This window comes from Mastigoproctus giganteus, chromosome 11, assembly GCF_048544385.1.
Source record: "Mastigoproctus giganteus isolate SK-2022 chromosome 11, ASM4854438v1, whole genome shotgun sequence".
In the NCBI taxonomy this organism is placed as follows: Eukaryota; Metazoa; Arthropoda; class Arachnida; order Uropygi; family Thelyphonidae; genus Mastigoproctus; species Mastigoproctus giganteus.
In genome coordinates this window covers 149,368,790-149,393,710 of record NC_143585.1, presented here as the reverse complement: position 1 = coordinate 149,393,710, position 24,921 = coordinate 149,368,790, and the positions used below count along the sequence as shown (strand labels likewise).

The 24,921-nt window shown below is 40.0% G+C and overlaps 1 protein-coding gene across 2 annotated transcripts in view; it reads left to right on the top strand.

Moving 5' to 3' along the window:
- DNAlig4 (DNA ligase 4) overlaps nucleotides 1–24,921 on the top strand; it is a 462,385-nt gene that overhangs the window by 419,371 nt on the left and 18,093 nt on the right. For both annotated transcript variants that reach the window (XM_090384659.1, XM_090384660.1), the window contains one exon: nucleotides 6,186–6,283. In XM_090384659.1, coding sequence (XP_090240785.1) covers nucleotides 6,186–6,283 — 98 coding nt within the window. The remainder of the gene's footprint in view (nucleotides 1–6,185; nucleotides 6,284–24,921) is intronic.

The following is a 24,921-nucleotide window of genomic DNA, read 5'->3' as shown; positions in this document are numbered from 1 at the left end:
AAGGTTTAGATGACTCACGTCTGCAAAACGACAGACGACTACTTTCCTATTATTTGTGTTCAGAATATGGATTTAATCTGCTCGCTGGCTATAGCCACAAAAGAGTTGACCAGTGCGACTTCTCAGTATGTGGGACAGGTGGTTGCATAGGTTTTACTGGCACAATTAAATTGTGGAAGGGTAATCCCTTTAACTCTTAATCCATGCTTTCTAATTGCCTAAGGCCATCAGTGCGAACAGTGCTTACTCCAGTTAACTCTTGTAATGTATTCATTAGATGGAAATTTTCTTCATTCTATAGAGACTATTTTAAACATGATTACCAAGGGAACTGAAAAAAAAAAAAAGATTTGCTAAATAGAAAAAATTCGCTATAAAGAAGTTTGTTAAATAGAGATCTAACTTCATATCTAACTTAATGATTTTGGTTCATTTACCTCACAGTCTGCAATTAATTTTTCGCAGTCCGCTAATTGGTTACCCTTGACATAGGTCAGTGTTCTGCAACCTTTTTCTGTTCACAGCACACCTTACGTTTTACATGACACAACACGGCACATCAAAATGTTAATTCCCCAAAAGGCATAGTTTACGGCAATGTTAATATGAATATGCTATAAGTCTTCCTAATTCATTTCACAAATATACGTGGTCTCAATTCTAATCTCTCTAGCCGAGTGGGTAAAGTACCTGCCCGGCAACCCAAAGGTCACGGGTTCGATTCCCGCCTCGGGCTTGGATCAAAGTACTGCAAAAACCTTGGGAGGTGCAATATGGCCACAGAAGCCGATGCGCCAACAACTACCAAATCAAATCAATCAATTCTAATCTCAACGATGTCCATTTACACTTGCAGTCTGCCAAACCCCATGTACTTTTTCTGACAGAATCTCAGTTATCAGTTGATTCAACTACTGCTCATCTCAGTTGCCCAAATTATTCGCTGTATAATTCCTTTCGCCTCAAATGTGGTACTTGTGCATATGTCTGTTCCAATATTCCCTGTCAGAGACTTGGTAATTTGGAATCTCCTCTTTTCAATCTTCTCTGGCTTAAAATCTCTTTACCTCATTGTGTTAAATTCATCTGTTGTCTCTACCATTCTCCCAACTCCACTAATCACTTGGAGCTCTTTGACTTCCTCTCCTTTCAACTTGACTTTTCTCCAGTCCAACTTTCCTAACAGTGAAGTAATTTTCCTTAGTGATTTTAATGTTCACAACTCCAGCTGGCTTCCATTTTCTAGTCACACCGACCCAGCTGGTTAAGATGCTGAGGCTTTTGAAATTACTAATGACTTTGCACAGATTGTTCATTTACCTACAAGAATACCGGACAATCCTAACCTTACAGCCAATATGCTTGATCTTTTTCTCCCAAACAACCCTTCTCAGTACATGGTCGAAGTGAGTGGTCCTTTAGGCACCTCAGACCACAACTTGGTGATTGTCTCTTCTCCAATGAAGCCTTTATCTCATGGCTATTCCCAGCCTCGTGTTGTTTCGCATTACAAGAATGCAAAATGGGATGACCTCCAAGATTTCTTTTCCTTGGTTGGATTATTGTTTCTAAACTTCCGATGTCAACGTTTGCTCAGATTGTGTCAGTGAAATTATTCTTGCAGGAATGGAATCCTTTATCCCACACTCCACTTTAAAATTTCTTCCTTTATCTAAACCTTGGTTTTCCAATAAATGTGCTAAGGCCGTTCGGGAGAAGAATGTTGCATATCGTAATTGACTTGTTTCTAATTCTTCAGTTTCATTTTCTGCCAAGGCTCACAAAAATTGTAAAGCAGTTATTAATCAGTCCAAAGAGTAGAAATAATTGCACTCGTCCCATTGCAATTATTTCTACTCTTTCTACTATTTTGAACAGGCTAAGAGTAGAAAACTTGCTTCTTGCACTAATGGTTGCTGAGCATTTTGGTCTCTTGCCAAAGCTATTAGCCGTCATTTTTTCCCATCTCTGCTCCCACCTCTGTCCAAACCAGATGGCTCTGTTGTCACTTCATCCAAGGATAAAGCTGACCTGCTATCATCCCATTTTTCTTCCAACTCATGTATTAATGATCTTGGTAAAACACCTCCCACCATTCCCAGACAATCTTAACTTTGAAATCCCAGACAATCTTTGCCACCTTTTTTCACTTTCTTATTCCAAAGGTGTTTTTCCTTCTGCTTGCAAATTTGCTCATATCTAGCCAGTTCCTAAAAATGGTGACAAATCCCTCCCATCAATTATCATCCCATTGCAATTATTTCTACTCTTTCTAAAGTAATAGAGAAATCAATTAACCGCAAACTCTTAAACTACCTAGAACCTTCCGTCTGATCAACGATCGCCGGTATCACTTCCATCAATGTTGATCCACAGGTGATATTCTGGCTTATGTTACCCGTTTATGGTCTAATTCAATGGAAAGGTTCGGTGAAACACAAGTAGTTGCTCTTGACATCTCAAAGGCTTTCGATCGTGTTTGGCCTAAAGATCTTCTAAACAAGCTTCCATCTTATGGTTTGCCAACGGTTTTTTGTAATTGGTTATCAAGTTTTCTCGCTGATTGCTCACCGAGGGTGATGGTAGATGGCTCTCTGTCTTCTAACTTCTCCACTAATGCCAATGTCCCCCAAGGTTCAGTTCTTTCCCCCACTCTTTTCCTCTTGTATATTAATGACCTTCTTCCATTGACTGGAAATCCTATCCATAGTTTTGCCGATGATAGCACATTGCATTCCACTTTCCATTTTGAGAAACCTTGTCCTGCTCAGTCAGCATCAATTTCTCGAAACTCTGCTACCAATTCCTTAAATGCCGATCTTCAGGTAATTCTCCAGTGGGGCAAAGGCAACTTAGTTGATTTCAACCCTTCTAAAACTCAGTCTTGTCTTATATCTCCAAAAAAGGATTCTTCTGCTCCTATGCTTATCTTTAGTGACACTCCAATTTCTAGGCAAAATGATATATCTCTATTACCCTGGCTTCTAATCTCTCTTGGCACATGCACGTTACATATATTGCTACCTCAGCATTTAAAAAACTTGGTTTTCTCTTTCGCTCACAGCGTTACTTTTCTTTCAAACAGCTGTTCACTCTGTACAAATCACAAATCCACCCTACCATAGGCGCCTCCGTAGCCAGGTGGGAAGGAGCAGCAGTGCGTAGCACACGCTTCTTGATTAGACCGGGGTTCGAGCCCGTCACCACCAAATACGGAGGATGCGGAAAGGTCAGGGAATGACCACCGCATATCCCGGAGCAACATGGCCTTAGTTGCTAATGCTCCTAAAAACCAAATAACAATAACCACCCTACAATGGAATATTGTTCCCACATCTGGGGCGGTGCCTCCAAACCTCTCTCAGGCTTCTAGATTCCATTCAGAAGAGGGCAGTTACTTTAATTAATGACTCCTCTCTAACAGAGGCTCTCCACTCGCTGTCTCATTGACGTACTGTTTCTGCAGCATGCCTTTTCTACAGATACTTTCATGGGCACGGTTCTTCTGGATTGGCTTCTGTAATTCCCGCTCTCTCTCTCAAAACAGTCTGACACGTGTACCACCAGCCAACATCCACAGCCGACCGGGCTAGCCGAGTGGGTAAAGTACCTGCCCAGCAACCCAAAGGTCGCGGGTTCGATTCCCGCCTCGGGCTTGGATCAAAGTTCTGCAAAAACCTTGGGAGGTGCAATATGGCCACAGAAGCCGATGCGCCAACAACTACCAAATCAAAAAAAAAAAAAAAAAAACCAACATCCATTTACTGTCCAACTTCAAACCCACAGAACCAACTTTTCATCTTCCTCGTTTATTCATTCAACTGCCGTTTTCTGGAACAACCTTTCGTCATACGCATTTCCTGAAAATTACAGTCTACAGAAGTTCAAGTCCAATGTCAACAAATATCTTCTTTTGTCTTCTCAACCTCCAATCCAAGCACAGTAGTAAGTACTATAGGTTCTAATACCTCTCGTGTTTGGGGTTTACATAAAAAAAAAAAAAAAAGGGGTAACGATAGAATCAGTTATTATCATTGTGCCAACAGAAATTGGTTCATGCATACATTAACATTTTATGAACCCTAAATCACTGTACAAAAGCAAAGCAAAGCCAGAAAAAAATTCTATTAGTATAAAACCGAATGACTATGCATACCTTCAATGAGATATTTGTTCCTGCTTTGCTGAGCACAAATGGCTGATACCTGGTGGAATCATTAACAATGAAAGTCTCATTTCTTCATCAATGGAGATGAATTTCTCCATCTTGCATGTTTATATTTCAGACAAGGTCGGAATGCCCAGTTCACACAAATATGTAGTTGAAAATGATTAATTGACATCTTGGCATTACAAGAATGCAAAATGGGATGACCTGTGAGGTTTCCTTTCTTCTTTTCTTTGGTCGGATTACTGTTTTCAAAACTTCTGACGTCACCGTTTGCTGAGATTGTGTCAGTGAAATTATTCTTGCAGGAATGGAATCCTTGAACCCACACTCCACTTTAAAATCTCGTCTTTTATCTAAACCTTGATTTTCCAATAAATGCGCTAAGGCTGTTCAAGCGAAGGACGTTGCATATTGTATTTGGCTTGTTTCCAATTCTTCAGTTTCATTTTCTGCCTACACCAAAGCTCGCAACAATTGTAAAGCAGTTATTAATCATCCAAACTAGGTTTTGAACAGGCTATGAGTAGAAATCTAGTTTCTTGCCCTAATGGTAGCCGAGCATTCTGGTCTCTTGCCAAAGCTATTGGCTGCAACTTTTGCCTATCTCTGCTCCCACCTCTGTCAAAACCAGTTGGTTCTATTGTCACTTCAGCCTAAGATAAAGCTGACATGCTAGCATCCCATTTTTTTACCAACTCCTGTATTAATGATCTTGATAAAACACCTACCACTATTCCCAACACGCTCCATTCAATTCCTCCTGTGGTCTTCCGTCAAAAGGATGTCAGAAGGATTTTGACAAATCTTAATGCTAAGAAAGCTCCAGGTCCTGATGGTATTTCTCCACTGGTTCTCACAACCTGTGCCCCTGAATTTACTCCTGTTCTTTGCCTCCTTTTTTCACTTTCTTATTCCAAAGGTGTTTTTCCTGCTGCTTGGAAATTTGCTCATATCTAGCCTGTTCCTAAAAAGGGTGACAAATCCCTCCCATCCAATTATCGTCCCATTGCAATTACTTCTACTCTTTCTAAAGTAATAGAGAAATCAATTAACTGCCAACTTTAAAACTACCTGGAAACCTTCTGTCTGATCAATGATCGCCAGTATGGATTTGTCAGTGTCGATCCTCTGGTGATATATGTTACCAATTTATGGGTAAATTCAATGGAAAAGTTTGGGGAAACATGAGCAGTTGCTCTTGACATCTGAAATGCTTTCGATCGTGTTTGGCATAAAGGTCTCCTAAAGAAGGTTCATTCTTATGGTTTGCCAACTATTTTTTGTAATTGGTTATCCAGTTTTCTCTCTGATCACTCACTGAGGGTGATGGTAGATGGCTCTCTGTCTTCTAATTTTTCCACTAATGCTGGTGTTCCGCAAGGTTTAGGTCTTTCCCCCCACTCTTTTCCTCTTGTATATTAATGACCTTCTTCCATTGGCTAGAAATCCTATCCATAGTTTTGTCGATGATAGCACATTGCATTCCACTTTCTATTTTGAGAGACCTTGCCCTGCTCAATCAGCTTCAACTTCTTGAATATCCACTACCAATTCCTTAAATGCCAATCTCCAGTGGGGTAAAGACAACTTAGTTGATTTCAATCCTTCTGGAACTCAGTCTTGTCTTATATCTTGCAAAAAGGATTGAAATCAACTAAGTTGGTTTTCTCTTTCACTCTCAGTGCTACTTTTCTCGTAAACAGCTGTTCATTCTTTACAAATCACAGATCCGCCACCAGTGACCGATCATTATCTCTAAACAAAGGTTTTGCTGTGACTTTCGCTAGGCTTGCTTATCCGGGGCTGATGGTTACAATAAAATTTGACTTTGATGTATTTTTTTGTATTAATGGAAATTTTTTTTTTTCATTAATACTTCAGAAACTATAATGTTATGGTGTCTTGAAGTATTTATAAGTATACACTGCTTTTAGTAGTATCTGTAACATAATTGAAAATTTGGAGTTAAATATTAATGTTATGTTGTACATTTTTTTCCCCCAACATTCTGTAGGATTTGGAATCACAATATGTTACTGCTGAAAAAATTGCAGAAATGGAATTTAATTACTTCCCAAATAATTCTCCATTAGGACTCTTCCGTTTATGCAGGTAATTATTTCTATATTTATTTTTTTATTTAACACAAGCCCAGCACTGGTGTTATATATATCTCAATAACAATATAGAAGCAATTTTCTAAGAACATAATTTTCATCGAAAGTTAAAAATGTACATTACATACATACAAAAATGTTTTCAGGTGTGTTTGAAAATGGACAAAATGCCTTGTGTTTTTATCCTGTATATCCCTGTAGAATAACTATACTCATCTACTCCTAATGGATGGATTTTCATGAAATTCTTATATTATGGCCAAAAAAAGATTTGTTTAGCCAAATTTCATTGGAATTGGGCCAAAGAAATATCAATTCCCCCCACCCATAAAATTTTAGTTTATTTCTATCTGTATACAGGGTATATAGAAATTAACCAAATGATTAAGGTGTGTGTGTGTGTGTGTGTGTGTGTGTGTGTGTGTGTGTGTGTGTGTGTGTGTGTGTGTGTGTGTGTGTGTGTGTACACATGTGTATGTGTGTGTGTGTGTGTACATAACCTCAGTAGGTGCCTCCGTAGCCAGGTGGGCAGGAGCAGCAGTGCGTAGCACACGCTTCTTGATTAGACCGGGGTTCTAGCCCGTGAACACCAAATACGGAGGATGCGGAAAGGTCAGGGAATGACCACCGCATATCCCCAGAGCAATATGGCCGTAGTTGCTAATGCTCCTAAAAACCAGACAACAACATAACCTCAGTCAAATCTCCTTGCAGGTCTCCAGACTGAAGACTTTCTTGGTAAGAGCATCCCTTGTGTTTCTCTCAGTAATATTGTTGTTCTTCTCTGCACCTGTCCCACAGTTCCACATCCCTTCTAAAATGAAGTGTCCAGACTTGTAAGTAGTACTCAAGACATGGCATAACCATTGCTTTATATAGAGAGATAATCACATGTTATCCCTGCTGGCATATTTTCTGTATATAGTTGACAGAACCCTATAAGCTATTCTGGCCCATTTGCACTCCTCAGAGAACATCATGTCTGACTGCACAACTACCTTTACTGTGGTATTACACAGTTGGTACACTATTCTGAAGTATATATTATATATGATTAGCACTAATCTTGCATTTGTGTACCTTACATTTCTGAATATTAAACTGCAATTGCCACTTCTCAGCTTATTTGTCTAATTTTTCTAGATCGTGTTGAATATGATTACTGTCATTCTTGGACTGTTGTTATTAGTGGAATTTCCTGGTGAACTCCACTAATAACAGTAGTCCAAGAAGAGCAGTGCTATGGACTATTAATGACAATAGTCCATAGTAGTAACTTGTCCCTAATGTCACACTGATTTGTTGTACAGTATGTACAAAAAATCTTTTATGTAATCTAAGTACATGGACAGTTGATTTCAGCCGGCATTGAATCGGCAGTAGAATTCAAATCTGCTGCCATTGTTTTCGTATCAATATAGCAGATACTGAAAGTTTCTGTGTAACTTGTAGCAGTGTAATCAGTATCAGCAGAGAATTATAAACTATAAATTATAGCACTACTTATGTGTTTTAATAATTTAACTTGTCACATAAATTGTAACGTAGATCAGTAATTTAGAATTGGTGATTTGGCATAGATAGCTAGTGTGACAGTTCGATCCACGTGGAATAGATAGTTCCATTTATTATATATTATAACTACTTAGATTTTACAAACGTATGTTTTAACTTAATGTACATAACTTAAACTTGATAGGAGATAGAACTCGATACTGAAATATATATACAGGCAACCTTCGTATAACATGATACTTCTACAAAGCGGTTTCGCTCTAACACTATTGATAAAGTGCAGCAATTCTTGCACAACACAGTACTTACATAACACAGTTAGAGAATTGTGGCAACATTGCATAACACGGTATTTTTGAGTCTTTGTGTGGGGAAGAACTCTGCTATTATGTTGATGTTTTTTTTTTTTTTTTTTTGTGAATCCCTGCTTTTGGCTCACTAATTGTTATGCAAAAAAAATTATTGGGATATTCCCGTGTTCGGTTCTGTGCTATTGAAATTGTGCTTGTTGAACTTGTGGAACAATCTAGATTTCAAAGTTTTGTTGCTATTGGATAACATGCCAGGCCATCCAAACATTGAAATAATGTTCCTACCACCTAGTATAACTTCTTTAATTAGATCAAGGCATTATATATACCTTTGAAACTCATTACATCAGAAAATCGTTACAATGGATTTTGGAAAAAATTGATTCCGAATTGAAGTGATGTAGGCATGGAAACATTTTTCAACTGTGGACTATCAGAATCACAGCTTTATTGTTCAAAAAGTAAAACTGTCGATATTAAATGCGCGTTGAAAAAATGTACGGCCATATTCAGGAAATATGGTTGAACTGACAGAAAACAGAATCCGTGCTATAGTAGAACTTGCTAAGTTGATAGAAGGGATAGTTTTGATGATATGACTACTGAAGCCCTAGTTGAAGAAAGCAAGCTTAAACAGTTGGTAGAATCGCCGTTATCCCCACAGTGGGTGGAAAAGACCTAAGTTCAAATCCCGTCAATGATGGGAGGAATTTTTATGGGTCTTTTTCACGTGACTGAGTTAGTCAGTCTCAGGCGAAGGTAGCTTGTTTTTTCTCCTGGAAACTCAGATTTTTTGTCCAGAAAAATAGAAAATTGACCTCAGAACACAAGCAATTTAAACACACAGAGCAACATGCTCCCTTCAATGCCTCCTCTGGTCTTCTGTCAAAAGCACGTGAGAAGGATTTTGATGCTAAGAAAGCTCCAGGTCCTGATGGTATTTCTCCACTTGTTCTCAAACCCTGTGCTCCTGAACTTACTCCTGTTCTTTTGCCGCCTTTTTTCACTTTCTTATTCCAAAGGAGTTTTTCCTTCTGCTTGGAAATTTGCTCATATCCAGCCAGTTCCTAAAAAGGGTGACAAATCCCTCACATCCAATTATCGTCCCATTGCAATTACTTCTACTCTTTCTAAAGTAATGGAGAAATCAATTAGAAACCAACTCTTAAACTATCTAGAAACCTTCCTACTGATCAGTGATCGCCAGTATGTATTCTGTCAGTCTATTCACTGGTGATATTTAGCCCCAGGGGCTCACATCTTGTGAGTATGGGCTTGGCATACCCAGGGTCCTGAGCTGGATATCATCATTCTTCTCTTTCTTGGTGATTCCCATCTACTTCTTTCTCCCTCCCTCTCTCTGGGTAATTCAGAAATTTTTTTTGCCTGGTGCAGCATAAGCCTCAGGCTTCCTTGCACCATATGGCTAATAATAATAATAATATTCTGGCTTATGTTACCCATTTAGGGACAAATTCAGTGGAAAAGTTTGGCAAAGCACAAGCAGTTGCTCTTGACATCTCAAAGGCTTTTGATTGTGTTTGGCATAAAGGTCTTCTAAACAAGCTTCCATCTTATGATTTGTCAACTGTTTTTTGTACAGTAAACCCAGCTGTTTGCGGTTTCGCGTATTCACAATCCCCGATTTAATATAAAATGAAACCTAAAAAAATGCGAATTTTAAAGCTCCATGAATGTTTTTCGCCATAAAAACATGGGTGTGGCTAAAATCATCTTGCCCAGTCAAAACAGCGCTCAGTGAATGGGGGGGTGATGAAATCACGAGCTCAGATGTTTCCCGCTAATCCTTATTCAGTCCAAACCAAATAAGTAACCATGTGGGGGAGGGAGATGTACAGGCAGCCAGGGGATGCAATGTAGAATGAAAGGCAGAATGAATAGGCTGGTCACTGAGTGAAAGAGTGAATTTGGAATTATGGAAAAAGGGAATAAATATCAGTTTTGGTGAAAGAAAGGGTGACCCAGCAGGAGGGAACGAGTGAATGAGTATTATGGTGAATGGGAATGAGTTAATAACTCACACCAGTTCATATATACTAACAGACATCTACTAGCAACACAAACACTATCACTGCATTCTCCCCTGGCCTGCAAAAAACTTGCAACTAGCCCTGCACCACAACTGAAGAATAACAGTAAGTTGAGGTGCCTAGAGGGTGCAGTGCAGAAAGCAAGAGTCGAACAAATGAAATGAAAGCCAGAAGTAAGTGTGTAGAAAAAGAACACAAACCATAAATGTTTACAGTTAAGTACACACTAACCCTAGTTTTAATCTTTTATATCCTTTTTTTATTTAGCTTAATTATTAAGCATTAGTATTTTTAGTATTTCACTAATTAGTAACCATTAGTCAGTAATTACATTACACCATTGCATTCCCACCTGGTGTGTGAGAAAGAGATGAATGAATGAGTGAAAAGGGAAAAAAAAAAAAAAAATATATATATATATATATATATATATATATACAGTGAAACTTCCCTTTAACGGACAGCCATGGGGAACGAAAATGTGTCCATTAGAGAGAAGTGTCCGCTAAGTCTGAGGGAGGTAAAAAAAAAAAAGAAAGAAAGAAAAATCGTTAAACGTTTAATGTAAAATTAAATTAAATTATATACAGATTTTGCACAATATTTTTGTAAATAATATACATACAATTGTGCTATGCATATTATGACTTTATCTTAAGAAAAATACATACAGTAATCACTTATTTTCTTCTGCACCTTCTTCCGGCTGATAATTTTGTTTTCAACATTTGTTTGGAGTGAAGAAACCATCGAAAGTCCTTCAGTATCGTCTTCAGCGGCGAAAAACATTTTTAAATGATTGATTTGTATGAGCGCTTCTATTTTCATCGGTGGTTCGTCATTAATATGTTCTTCGACAGAATGACCTCCTTCCATTTCTTCATCCTCATGAGGAACTTCTTGAAAAATATCGATGATAATGTCGTTAATATCTAGAGCACAATCTTCTGTAGTGAGGCTCGAGTCTATATCTTTGTAGCCAGGGTCACTTGTAGCGGACGTATCATACATTATCAATAGATGTTGAAGTTCTTGGTACTCCACATTGCTGTTCACAACTTCAATTTCTGCGTTTGAGAAGCCAGACTTTACAAAACAGTTCACGACAGTTTGTTTTCTAATTGCGTTTACTGAAGAGGAAATCCATTGAATCGCATCTAGGATGCTGATTTTCTTTGCAAGGTCACTCGCACATGTTACATCATTCATGTCTTAAAACTCGTTTTCTGTAGTGAAGTTTAAAATTTTTTATTATCCCTTGATCCACGGGCTGACACTCTGCAGATGTGTTTGGTGGCAGAAAAACGATTTGAATGTTAGACAATTCAATGTGTGGGTGAGATGCAGCATTATCCATGAAAAGAATAATTTTTCTGTTTTGACGAATCATGTTTTGGTTAAAGTGACATCCATTCGCTCATGATATCTCGTGTCATCCACGCTTTTTTATTAGACTTCCAGTCAACATTCAAAAGATTCAACTTTATGCCATTGAAACAACGAGGATTTTGTGGTTTTCCTATAACAAGAGGTTGTTCAAAGTCTCCCAGCATATTTGTACACAATAGTATAGTCAAGCGTTCCTTAGAAATTTTTCCGCCCTGGCACTTTTCGTTTTTTCGACTCATTGTTTTTTCAGGAAGAGCTTTAAAAAACAACCCTGTCTCTTCACATTTGTAAATATCTTTAGCTTCAAAATCACGACATAAATCTTCCAATTGGACGGTCCACTCTGTTACAACCCAAGTATCAACAGATCCACCTTCACTACTTACGGTTTTCCAAGAAATTGTATGCCGAGTTTTTAACTTTTTTGTCTAGCCATCCCACAGAAGCTTTGAACTCATTTACTCCCATAGATTTCACAACCTCCAAAGCCTTTTCCCTAATATTTTTTTAGCACGTTCGCGACAAAACCACTCATACGTAACATTGTCAATTTGAAGTCCAACAGCTTTCGGGAATGATTTTTGAACCTGATCATTTCCGTGTTGCCAAAATTGTTTGAGCAGTTCATTTTTTTTCTTTAGGATGTCGCTTACCTGCATCTTCCCGATTTTGAATTTTGCAGCGAGATTGCGAACACTATTTTTTTGCCGATTATACGCATTAATGAGTTCAACTTTATCTTTTAAAGTTAAATGTTTACGAGAAGACATTGTGCACTTCACACGACACTGAACAAAACTGAAAAGACGAAAGGCCGACCATATTCCCGCCCCTGCACACACCGAATTCATCAGAAGTTTTACACGTGCCTTAAAATTCTTGAAAAAGGGTTTAGAACCTTGATAAAATTCAGAGAATCAGAAATAGAAAATAAACACACGATTGAGGCAATACGTGGAGGAAATGTTCCTAGAAAAAGGGCCGTAAGCTCGCCCGCTGTCCGTTATGGGGAGATCAAATTAAGTGCTAATCTAAACGAAACAGTGCAGATTGCCTGTCTGCATCCGTTACAGAGAATGTCCGCTAGACAGAAGCTGCAAACACTTAAAACCAATAGAGGTGAGTTGGGGAATTTGAAAATGTCCGTTGTAGAGAGATGTCCATTAACGAGAGGTGTCCGTTAGGAGAAGTTTCACTGTATATAAACTATAAGGGAAAAAAAAGTATAAAAATAGAATGCAAGTAGAGTGAGAATGCAGATTATGAATGAAGTAAATGTGTGTTTCTCCTACCTCCCCTCGCCAGTGACCAGGCGAGGGGAGGTAGGAGAAACACAGTCTTCCCCCACTGGATTCCCCACTGCCAGCTAACATCCCACCCCCAGAGCGGGATGGGTAGTTTGACCTTCCTAGTGGATTCGACAAGACGCGAACCTGACAACCATCACCGACAAAGACATACTACAACCTTGCTGGCAACACTCCATTTGGTGATCTGAACTGGGTACTCTAACTCGGTTCCCTTTAAAACCCAATCCCCAGGGTGGGAGGGGGAAGACGATTCTGTCCCTCCCCCATACTTCGCCTGGTGGGGCTCATCCCCACTGACATCTTTGGGGATGCCTACTCTATCGTCCCCATCCTTCTACCTGTTCCTCCCCCCAGTCTCTAGTGTCTCCCTACTCTAACTAAACTGACTGAGTATGCCCCTAACAATGCTGCCAATTTCTAATCAACATCAAAAAATTCAACTGCTTTCTTGTAGACCTCTTTTGGCCTTTCCAAATTCTAAATGGGGTGACCCCCCAGTGCCGTCTGACAACTAAAACACTTTACACTTAATCCTTGTTTAGTATATGTTATGCACTTGTCATGGAAGGTTTCGTCGTTTGCTTTTAATTGATATGCTTACAAAAATCTACCGTTTAGCAGTGGATTAGTGTAAACAGACTTCTGCAAGTGTGTTAACGGTTAAAAGAAAGTGACTTTATTGTGGACATGTTCTTTTCTAACTCCTACAAAAATTTGGCTATGAATAACAAGGGATTGTGAAAAGATCGAAGGTGATGACATTAGCGAGTAAAATCAAGTTATTAGACAAAATTTCTAATGTGGAAAGTGTCTCATCATTGGCAAAACATTATAAAATCAATGAATCAACGGTACCAACAATCAAGAAATCAGAAGAAAAAGATCTGGTGTAGTGTGCATGAAAACGTGCTAATTGCTTCAAAAATTTGCGATATAAGTCTCGATGTTAAATTAGAAAAAATGGAAAAGGCTTTAAATCTGTGGATAGAAGACCGAACTCATAATAAAATTCCGTTTAGTTCACTCATCATTTGTGAAAAGGCCAAAAAACCTTTATCAACACTTCAGCGAAACTGGTGATAGCACTGGCGGGGTAAGTTTTTTAGCTAGCAAAGGCTGGTTTGAAAGATTTGTTTGAAATTTATAATAAATATTACATTTAATATTAAATTGTTTCTTATTTTCATTTCAATGCCTTATGCTTGGTTTTCACTATGTACTGTCTATGTACATAGTCGTATTATGTAGGTACATATAATACATTCATAGACAAAATTTTAGACTAGTTTTCTTATATATTTTATGCTTTGGAACGGAACCCTTTTATTACAATGAGAGCCATAACTCAGTATTCACAGCATTTCTCATGAATATAACCCCCGCGAATAGTGGGGGGTTTACTGTAATTGGTTATCCAGTTTTCTCTCTGACCACTCACTGAGGGTGATGGTAGATGGCCCTCTGTGCATCTCAAGCAGAAGTACACGAAATCTAGAATGCTATATTTTTGTTAGCTCTTGGAACATAACCTCCCTTTTTATACTGGTTCTTATTCCCATATAACACAGTTTGACACTACACGAAATTTTATTTGAACCTAACTACCATGTTATACGAGGGTCACCTGTATACAGGGTGATTTACTACCAGTGCGACAAACTTGCAGGAGGTGTAGGGGGCACAAAGACAAATCGGAATCACATAGCATTGCAGGGTCCGAAATGACTTCGTCATGCAGTAGAGGACGTTGAACGGGAGGTCGCATGAACAGCAATTCCGCTGGAAGTCAGCATTTGCGAACCATTTGTTGAAGAAACCAAGTAGCAAAAGTCCTCCGGAGTGGATAATCCGCAGGCTCCAATGATTGGACACGTTGCAGATGGTATGAACTCATTAGGTTTGTTGACAGTATCCTCCATACAGTGGATTGGGAAATACCCACTCGTTGGCCTATCGCTCGAGTACTTGTACTCAGATTGCCTTCTGCAAGACATAGGACGTTCTCCTCATTGTCTGGCGTCCTCGTCGTTCGTTCTCGATTCATGGTACCTCTCGTGAAACAACCAGTCTCACGTAACCTTCTGTGCACACGTGCGAAAATCGTATGATGAGGAGCACACCTGTGCGGGAAACGTTCCTGGTACAAGCGCAGAGCGGTGTGCCCGTTTCAGTCCGCAGCTCCATACGCGAGGTGCATGTCGGCCAGTTCAATGTTTGAATACTCATCCATCCTACTGCCTCCGGAACTGGCTCGCAAATGCTGACTTCCAGGGGAATCGCTGTTCACGCGACCTCCTGTTCAACGTCCTCTACCGCATGACGAAGGCATTTCGGACCCTGCAATGCTATGTGATTCCGATTCATCTTTGTGCCCCCTACACCTCCTGCAAGTTTGTCGCACTGGTAGTGAATCACCCTGTATATAGTGTTATCGATGCATTGGGATATAAATTTAGTGTTATATTTTTAATTATATCGAACTTGAATCAAAATCATACCTCGGACCAGAGCATCAAAGCTAAAGGCTCAAGGTAGTGGGAGAGTGCTGTGTCTCAGGGAAGAACTGAGGGGGGTGTCCTCTGAATAACAGACTTTTGAAATCTACTGCTTGTTTGATGTTTGTGGAGCTCTCAAGAACAGGACATGATTATTACCAAGGAGAATCCCTTTGTGTGTGCTTGATGTAAGACGTGTGAGGAAATCAGGTGCCAACTTAGTGTTGTTATGGGCCTTTATGAGAGTTTGAAGAACAAGAATAGTAGCCCTCAAAAGATTTAAATTGAGGAGTCAAACTCTCAGCTACACACATCAATGCCAGAGCTTGCACTTGAACATCAAGCAATACAGCGGCAAACCTCATAACAGAATGCACTGGTCCCACAGGAACTATTTGTCAGTCAATCTATTTCAGGGAAACAGGGACTATATTGTGCAAAAAGGATAGGTGGAACAGGACCAGGGTATGTCAGACCCAAGAGCAACCCCAGAGCAACATATCAACTCTGTGGTACTACAGTGAGAGTGGTAGAGAATGAAAGGGACCTAGGAGTGGTTGTGCAGGCAGATATGAAGTTCTCTGAACAGTGCAGATGGGCTGCAAGAGTAGCTCATGGTGTATTGTCAATGATATATAGGAATTTTTCTAGCAGGAATAAGCAGGTGATTATTCCCTTGTATAAGGCAATGGTCAGGCCACACCTAGAGTACTGTATACAGGCCTGGAGGCCTCATTTCAAGAAGGATGTAGAGCTGCTGGAACGAGTACAGAGAAGGGCAACAAGATTAGTGAATGGAACAAAGGGGGGGTGCTCTTACGAAGAAAGGCTTAAGTTTTGAAAATTACAGTGTCTGGAGACTAGGCACCAGCGAGGTGATCTGATAGAGGTGTATAAAGCCTTGAATGGTTTGAGCATGCTCAATGCTGATGGGATTCTTCCTCTTTCTCAGAATAATCACCTGAGAGTGCATAAATTCAAATTGAGGAAAGAGAGATGTAGGATAGACATGCGGAAATTTGCCTTTAGCCAGCGGGTGGTTGGTTGGTGGAACAGACTTCCGTCCCTTGTTGTGGAAGTTGATAGCCTAAATAAATTTAAGGCTCAGCTGAACAGGTATTTCAAACGAACAGAGGGGTGAAGTGGAAGTGGTTATTTTTTATTTATTTATATTTTTTTTGGCTGATGCTGCATAAGCTTGCTTTCTTGCATCAAATGCCTCTACTAATGCTAATAATATAATGCTAATATGTCTGTCAGGGGCGAAAGTTGATGATGTTGTAGAGCAGATATCTTTTAAGGGCACAAAAGGTGATATTGTTGTACACATTGGCCTGCATTGTGCATATTAGCATTAGTAAAGGCATATGATGCAAGAAAGCAAGCTTATACAGCATCAGCGAAAAGAAAAGAAAACCCTTCTCATTTCACCCATCCACTTGCTCCAAATGTTTCTCTAGTTCTGCCTTGAATCTCTTTAAACTGTCAACTTCTACGACAGATGGACGTTTGTTCCAGTAATCAACCACCTGCTGGTTAAAGCAAACTTCCGCACATCTTTCTTACAACTGTCTTTCTTCAATTTGAATTTATGCCCTCCCAAGCGATTATTCTGAGCAAGAATTGGCATTGAACATGCTGAAACCATTCAAATCCTTATACAACTCAATCAGATCACCTCGCAGGTGCCTAGTCTCCAGACACTGTAATTTGCAAAACTTAGTCTTTGTGTGTGTGCGCAATGTAAAAATTTTAACGTTTGTAAAATCTTAGTTGTTATATGTATTTAGTTAAAAAATTTCATTTGTTCCATCCACTAATCTTGTTGCCCTTCTCTCGTTCCAACAGCTCTACATCCTTCCTAAAACAATGCTTCCAGACCTATACAATACTCAATGTGCTGCCTAACCATTGCATTATACAAGGGGATAATCACCTGCTTATCCCTACTAGAAAACTTCCTGTATATCTTTGACAGGACAGCACGAGCTACCCGTGCAGACCATCTGCACTGCTCTGAAACTTCATATCTGAACAATTACCCCCAGGTCCTTTTCATTCCTATCACTGTCAGTGTAGTGCCACACAGTTCATACGTTACTCTGGGGTTACTGCTTCCCATATGCAGTATTTTACATTTGTTAAGGTTAAACTTCAGTTGCCACCTCTCAGCCCATCTGCTCAACTTTTCTGGATCCTGTTCCAGCAGCATACTGTCATTAATGTCATTAAGAATTCTACTGACCTTTTTTCTGCATCCCCTTACATATGGGATATACTAAATTATAATATCACTAGATTAACACTGAAATCTGTAAGTGATGCAAGATGGGAGAGTAGAATAAAAGCAGTTAAACCTCTCAGATTGCAATTAAGTGAAGTCTTGAAAAGTTTAAATGACATAATAGATGATAATTCCAGAGACATGAAAACAAAACATATGGCTCAATGTTTGTTAGTTCAGGTTGCATCTTTCAAGTTCATTTGCTCAGTCGTTATATGGAACGATATTCTGCCAAAAATTGATGTTGTAAGTAAAATGTTGCAGTGCCCTCAATCCAACGTAAATGAATCTCTTAATGTTTTGAATGAGCTTGTTAAATTTTTAAGTGCAGCCAAATCTGATGAGGCATTTAATAAATATATTAGGGATGCAAAAGTTTTACCTGCAGAAGTAAATGTAGTGGCAGAATTTCCAGTTTTAAGGAGTAGAACTAAAGTTTACCATTTTTATTATGAAAGTCCCAATGAACAAATCATAAATCCAAAAGAATTGTTTAGAATACAATTTTATCTAACAATTGTTGATACAGCCTTAAATTCCATTCAGGAACGGTTTGAAAATCTAAATGAATGTAATAATGTATTTAAATTTCTTTGTGAATTTAGAGAAATGATTGAAGAGGAAATTAAAAAATTTTGTTTTGATTTAGATGTTTCCCTTCAAATTAATAAAGGAAGCACAAGTGTTAAGATATTGATGGTCTTCAGCTCTTCAAGGAGCTGATAACTATATGTTATCAGCTCCTCCTTTGAGCAGTGCAATTGCAGACCCATTAAAAAACTTGACATATATTACAAAAAATAACTTGATGTCATCATTTCCTAATCTGTTTATAGCTTTGAGAATTTATATGACATTTCCAGTTAGTATAGTATCAGGTGAAAGGAGTTTTTTGAAACTCAAACTTATAAAAAATATATTTAAGAACAACAATGACTCAAGAAAGGTTTAATGATCTAGGACTGTTAGCTATAGAAAAGGAATTGTGTGTAAGTTTAGAATTATCAGATGTTATTGATGAATTGGCAAATAAGAAAGCAAGAAGAGTGCAGTTCTAACTTTACGGGTACATTTTTGATTTGAATAAAATTAAAATAAATATATCAAATATTTTTATGGATTTTTTTACCCCTATCAACTATATAGAACTGTCATAAAAACATACTAGTAAGCTCCCATGGGTTGGGTTAGGTTATGAATCTACTTGTGATCCGCATTCATAGGTAAAGCCAAATATCTCTAACATGCAGGCAGCTAACAGGCCAAAACCGGCCCTGGCCCTCAGTACAGCAGCTATTCGACGTGGCATTGTTTCAAGAAGATATCGGAAGTTTTCGGGAGGTATGGCCAACCAAGCTGTTTGTAATGCAGTCAGCAATGCAGGTATCAAGTGATTGGTGTATCCAGACACCCGATATGCCTTTCCATAGTGTCCCACAAGTGCCCGATGGCTCGGCACCATTGTCATCTTGGAAGACACCATCACCGTTCGCGAGTAAGTATAACCTAGCGGGGTGTACACAGTCAGCAGACAGTTGACGATAGCGGAGACCACTGATATGTTGTTCCACATGCACCAGGGATCCAAGTTCCTGCCAGTGAAACATGCCCCACACCATACAACTGCCTCCACCGGCCTGCACTTTTGATACCATGCATGATGGATGAAGAGCCTCATGTTGTTGATGCCAAATCTGTATACGACCAGCACACCTTCTTCCAGTCTTCTAACATCCAACTTGCGTGCTCTCTTCGCATCAGGCGAGTCTTTTATGTTGATTAACTTTGGTTAGGAGAGGATGCCGTAGGGATCATCTGCTGGTATAGCCCATACATGCAAGCGTGCGATGCATGGTCATGCCAGATATTGTTCCAGGTTGGCCCAGTTCTCAACTTGTCAGTTCTGCTCCTGTTCACCTGTATGAGCCATCAGGTCGTTTGACCATTTTGATGCCAGTCCTGATACACTTTAACTATGGCAGCTCTCAAACACCCACCAGTTCAGCCGTTTGGGAAATCGAGGCACCAGCTCGTCGAACACCCCCAACCTGTCCTTTATCAAATTTTGATAAATCCTTCCTTTTACCCATCATGCTTAGAATTTTACTACCTACTGAACCACTGACACTTTATTTATGCTATGTAGGTCAACTAATTGCACACTCTCGTACCTCATGTGGTCAACGGGTCACATTCAGTTTTCATAGGGGTGGTCATAATTCAGTTATCACTCAATGTATATCGTCAATGAACATACAAAGTTTACAGGCCCATGTTCGAGATATCAAAATACACAATCTTACAGCAATCCAAAATATTGATATTAAGTGAAACGTGGTTGGATAATAATGAACATATACACCAGTGAGCAAAACAATATGACAACCTACTTAATATGATGCTGGTCCTCCACATGCAGCCAGAACAGCTCATACCTGGCGAGGCATGGATGCTACAAGATTTCTAAATGTGTCTTGTGGTATTTGGTACCAGCAGATTCTTTAACTCCTGTAAGGTCTGTGGTTGAGACGCCGCAGATTGGAGTTGCTGTTCCAACACGAACCACAGATGCTCGATGGGATTGATATTTGGGGAATTTGGAGGCCAGTGCAATGCCTGGAAGTCTTCCTTATGTTCTCCGAACCAGTCTGGAACAAGAACAATCTGGGGGGTGTGGCATGGTGCATTATCCTGCTGAAAGACGGCATCACCAGAAGGGAAGACCGTTGGTATGAAAGCGTGTACCTGGTCAGCAATGATGTTTAGGTAGGTGGTAGATGTCAGAGTGCCTGGCACATGGATGACTGGACCCAGGGTATCCCTGCAGAACATCGTCCAAAGCACGACACTGCCACCACCGGCTTGTTTTCATCCCACGGTGCATCCAGGCACCATCAATTCCCCAGGTAAACAATGTACATGTACCGGGCTATCCACATAGCGCAACAGGAAACGTGATTCATTGGACCAGACAACCATTTTCCAATCACTCAAGGTCCAGTTTCTATGCTAGCATGCCCATTGTCGCCAGTGATTATGGTTACCATGGGCACTTGGAGCGGCCTGCTGCTATGCAGCCCCATTATCAGCAGGGTTCAATGTACTGTGTCTTGTGACACATTACCCCGTCACCAGTTTTCCAGTTACCAGCGAGTTGCACCACAGTCGCCCTTCTGTTGCCACATATCATCCGGGAGAGCCTTAGCTCACATCAAGCTTCATTGAGCCGTGGTCATCCAATACCTCGCCGGAAGTTCATGGGTTCCCCCTCCTCGGACAATTTTTGGTAGTTACTAACTACGGCTGACCGTGAGCATCCCGCCAGCCGTGCTGTTTCGGGTGTGCTCTGACCCAGTCATCTGGCCATTACAATTTGGCCTTTGTCAAACTCGCTTAAGTCTGCTGCCTTTTCCATCTGAAGAACAAGAGTAACACTGATTAACAGAGCTCAGTATCAGGTGTTTTTTATGCTGAATTCCGACCCAGGCACACGCTGTAGTTCAACTAAAGTTGCTTCTATTTGCACTATGACTCTCTGGTCATAATGTTTTGGCTCATCGGTGTATTACTTAAACCATTCCAATGTGTGACTTAATTTAAAAGGTTGGATGTTCATGGTGGTGTTGCAATATATCAACATGAAGGTTCGACATCAGTACACCACATACCTTTGCACAACGTAATAGCATTACGTTGTGCAAAGGTATAACAAGAACTGCTGGTGTTTCCCAGCAGTTCTTGATATCCCCAGGGTGCTGGGGATATCAACATGAAGGTTCGACATCAGTACACCACATACCTTTGCACAACGTAATAGCATTAGCATTAGTAGAGGCATTTGATGCAAGAAAGCAAGCTTATGCAGCATCAGCCAAAAAAAAAAAAAAAAAAAACCTCTTCCACTTCACCCCTGTGTTCGTTCAAAATACCTGTCCAGCTGAGCCTTAAACTTATTTAGGCTATCAACTTCCACAACAAGGGATGGAAGTCTGTTCTAATAACAAACCACTCGCTGGCTAAAGGCAAATTTCCGCACGTCTATCTTACATCTGTCTTTCCTCAATTTGAATTTATGCCCTCTCAGGTGATTATTCTGAGCGAGAGGAAGAATCCCATCAGCATTGAGCATGCTCAAACCATTCAATGCTTTATACACCTCTATCAGATCACCTCGCTGGTGCCTAGTCTCCAGACACTGTAATTTGCAAAACTTAAGCCTTTCTTCGTAAGAGCACCCCTTTGTTCCATTCACTAATCTTGTTGCCCTTCTCTGTACTCGTTCCAGCAGCTCTACATCCTTCTTGAAATGAGGCCTCCAGACCTGTATACAGTACTCTAGGTGTGGCCTGACCATTGCCTTATACAAGGGAATAATCACCTCCTTATCCCTTCTAGAAAAATTCCTATATATCATTGACAATACACCATGAGCTACTCTTGCAGCCCGTCTGCACTGCTCAGAGAACTTCATATCTGCCTGCACAACCACCCCCAGGTCCCTTTCATTCTCTACCACTGTCAGTGTAGTACCACAGAGTTGATACTACACTGACCTAAGCTGTTTCCCATGTGTAGTACTTTACATTTGTCAATGTTAAACTTCATTTGCCACCTCTCAGCCCATCTGCTCAACCTTTCCAGATCCTGTTGCAGCAGCATAGTGTCAGTAGTGTCCTTGACAACCCTGCCTACCTTGGTATCGTCTTCAAACTTCGACATTAAGCTTGATATACCATCATCAATATCATTTATGAATACAGAAAACAATAATGGACCCAAACTTAGCCCTGAGGGACTCCGCTAATAAAATTAGTCCACGATGAGTAGTGTCCATTGATAACCACTCTGTGTCTTCTCCCCCTCAGCCACCCCTTTATCCACAACAGCAATTTGCCTCCAATGTCACACTGCTCCAATTTGTGCAGCAGTCTTCCATGTGCAACAGTATCAAAAGCCTTTCTAAGATCCAAGTATATAATATCAAAGTTATTCCCTGCATCCAGTTCCTTTGTGACCGCATCATAGTATCCAATCAAATTGGTCAGGCAAGACTTCCCCTTAACAAAACCATGCTGTGTCCGAGCTATAACTGAAGTCTTGTCTAAATGATCCTGCAGTGCCTCTTTAACTAGTGCCTCCATTAATTTTCCTCGAACAGAAGTTAAACTCACAGGTCTATAATTGCTTGTGTCAGCCTTTGATCGTCCTTTGTGAATTGGGATCACATTTGCACATCTCCAGTCTGCAGGTACCTCCCCTGAGTCCAAGGAAGCTCTCATAATTATGGCTAAGGGTTTGCTTACTTCCTTTGCTGCCTCTTTTAATGTAACTGGATAGATCCCATCCACCCCAGGTGCCTTTCTTGTATTTATCTTCATCAATGTCTCCTCCACTTTACTCTCAGTTATTACAAGATTCTCTAGCTTACTACCAGAGTTGAATACACCTCTGGCATTCCCCTCGCTGAATAACTCCTCATGTGTGAATGTCGATGCAAAATATTCATTTAGTTTGTTAGCTACCTGAGCAGGATCATCAACAGTTGACCCATCGATATCGAGTGGACCAATCTGATTCATCCCCTTCCTTCTAGAGTTTACATAAGTAAAGAACTCTTTGCTGTTTTTCTTTGCATCCCTTGCCAAAGATTTCTCGTACTCTGCCTTCGCCTGCCTAACCTCCTTTGTAACTTGGTTACAGATCAACTTGTATCTATCATACGCTTCTGTGTCATGTGTTAATTTGTATGTATCCCATGCATGTTTCTTCTCTGCCATTTGCCTCATCAGTTCATCTGACATCCATTTTGGCCTAAACCTTGAACAATATTTCTTAGTTGGTATGTAAAGCCTAGTAGCTTCCAAGATAAGTTCTTTTAATGCTTCCCATTTTGAATTTGCTGTTGGTAACATCATCAGTTGGTCCCACTGTATAGAATTTAAATACTGTCTCAGTCCATCGTAGTCGTCTTTACGAAAGCAATAACCCTTCCCTTTACCCCTAATGGTAGTTACCTCTTTGAGTAAATTCCACTTCAGCACACTGTGATCACTGCCACCTAGTGGTTCCTTTATCTGCAGATTCTTAATGCATGAAGAGTCACTGCTGATAATCAAATCAAGGGTATTACTCCCTCTAGTTGCCTCCCGAACATGCTGATGTAGAAAACAATCATCCAATAAATCCACAAAAGCCTTGCTAGTGTGTGAGTGACCAGCCCCCAAACTCCAGTCAATATCTGGGAAATTAAAATCTCCCATTATAAGACTCTCTGATTTACTGGCCCACTCTATATCCCTGTACAGTTTCTTATTATACTCATCAGAGTCATTAGGCCTATAGCACACTCCTACTCTCAATTTTGATCTCCCAATGCTTATGTCACACCAAACTGACTCGACACTGCACTGTCCTGCGATGTCTACTGGCTTCACTTCCTTGGATTTTATGTATTTCTTAACTAATAGCATAACCCCTCCTCCCTTCTTATCCAGTCTATCCTTTCTGTAGACGTTGTACTCCCCGAATTCCAGTTCTGCATTCCTTATATCTGTGTGACACCAAGTCTCTGATATCCCAACAATATCTGCCTTTGATATTTTGAGCAATACCTCAAATTCATCAAATTTATTTACTAAACTCCTAGCATTGGTGTACACGCAAGTATACATGCACCTATTTCTAGTGTTAGCTACCCTAACACAACCCATGTGTTTACTTGTACCGCAATGACTCCCAGCAGTCTCTGAAATATCCTGAATCTTGTTTTTCAGGCTTCTGCTGATTCCAATAGAAGCAGTGCAAGAATCTCTTTCACCTCTGCCAGTGGCTACTGTTAATCTATTCGTCTTTGTATCTCCCCAAGCTAGCAGTTTTCCGACCCACCTAATACTGCCTCGATAGCATCAGCAAATATTCTTGCACCACCCTTTCTATTTAAGTGTATCCCATCCCTATAGAAGCAATCTCTCCTGTTAACAAGTACAGTCCAGGCTGAAAAAAATTCTACCCCTTGAGCCTTGCACAGTCTTTCCAGGGCCGAATTGATCGACAAGGCTCTCATCATATACTCCCTCCTATCTTGTCTGGGCAATTAATGTGACAGTGGTATTAGATGAAATTGGAGACATTTGTGGATCTTTGTGCAAATTCAATAGTGGATCTATTTTCATGGTTGCCATATACATCACTCCAGGGATGTCATTAGATATAATTCAAAAATTCATAAACAAGAATTTGATGCTGTATTCCATTGAAGGTGCAAAATTATTGGAAGTG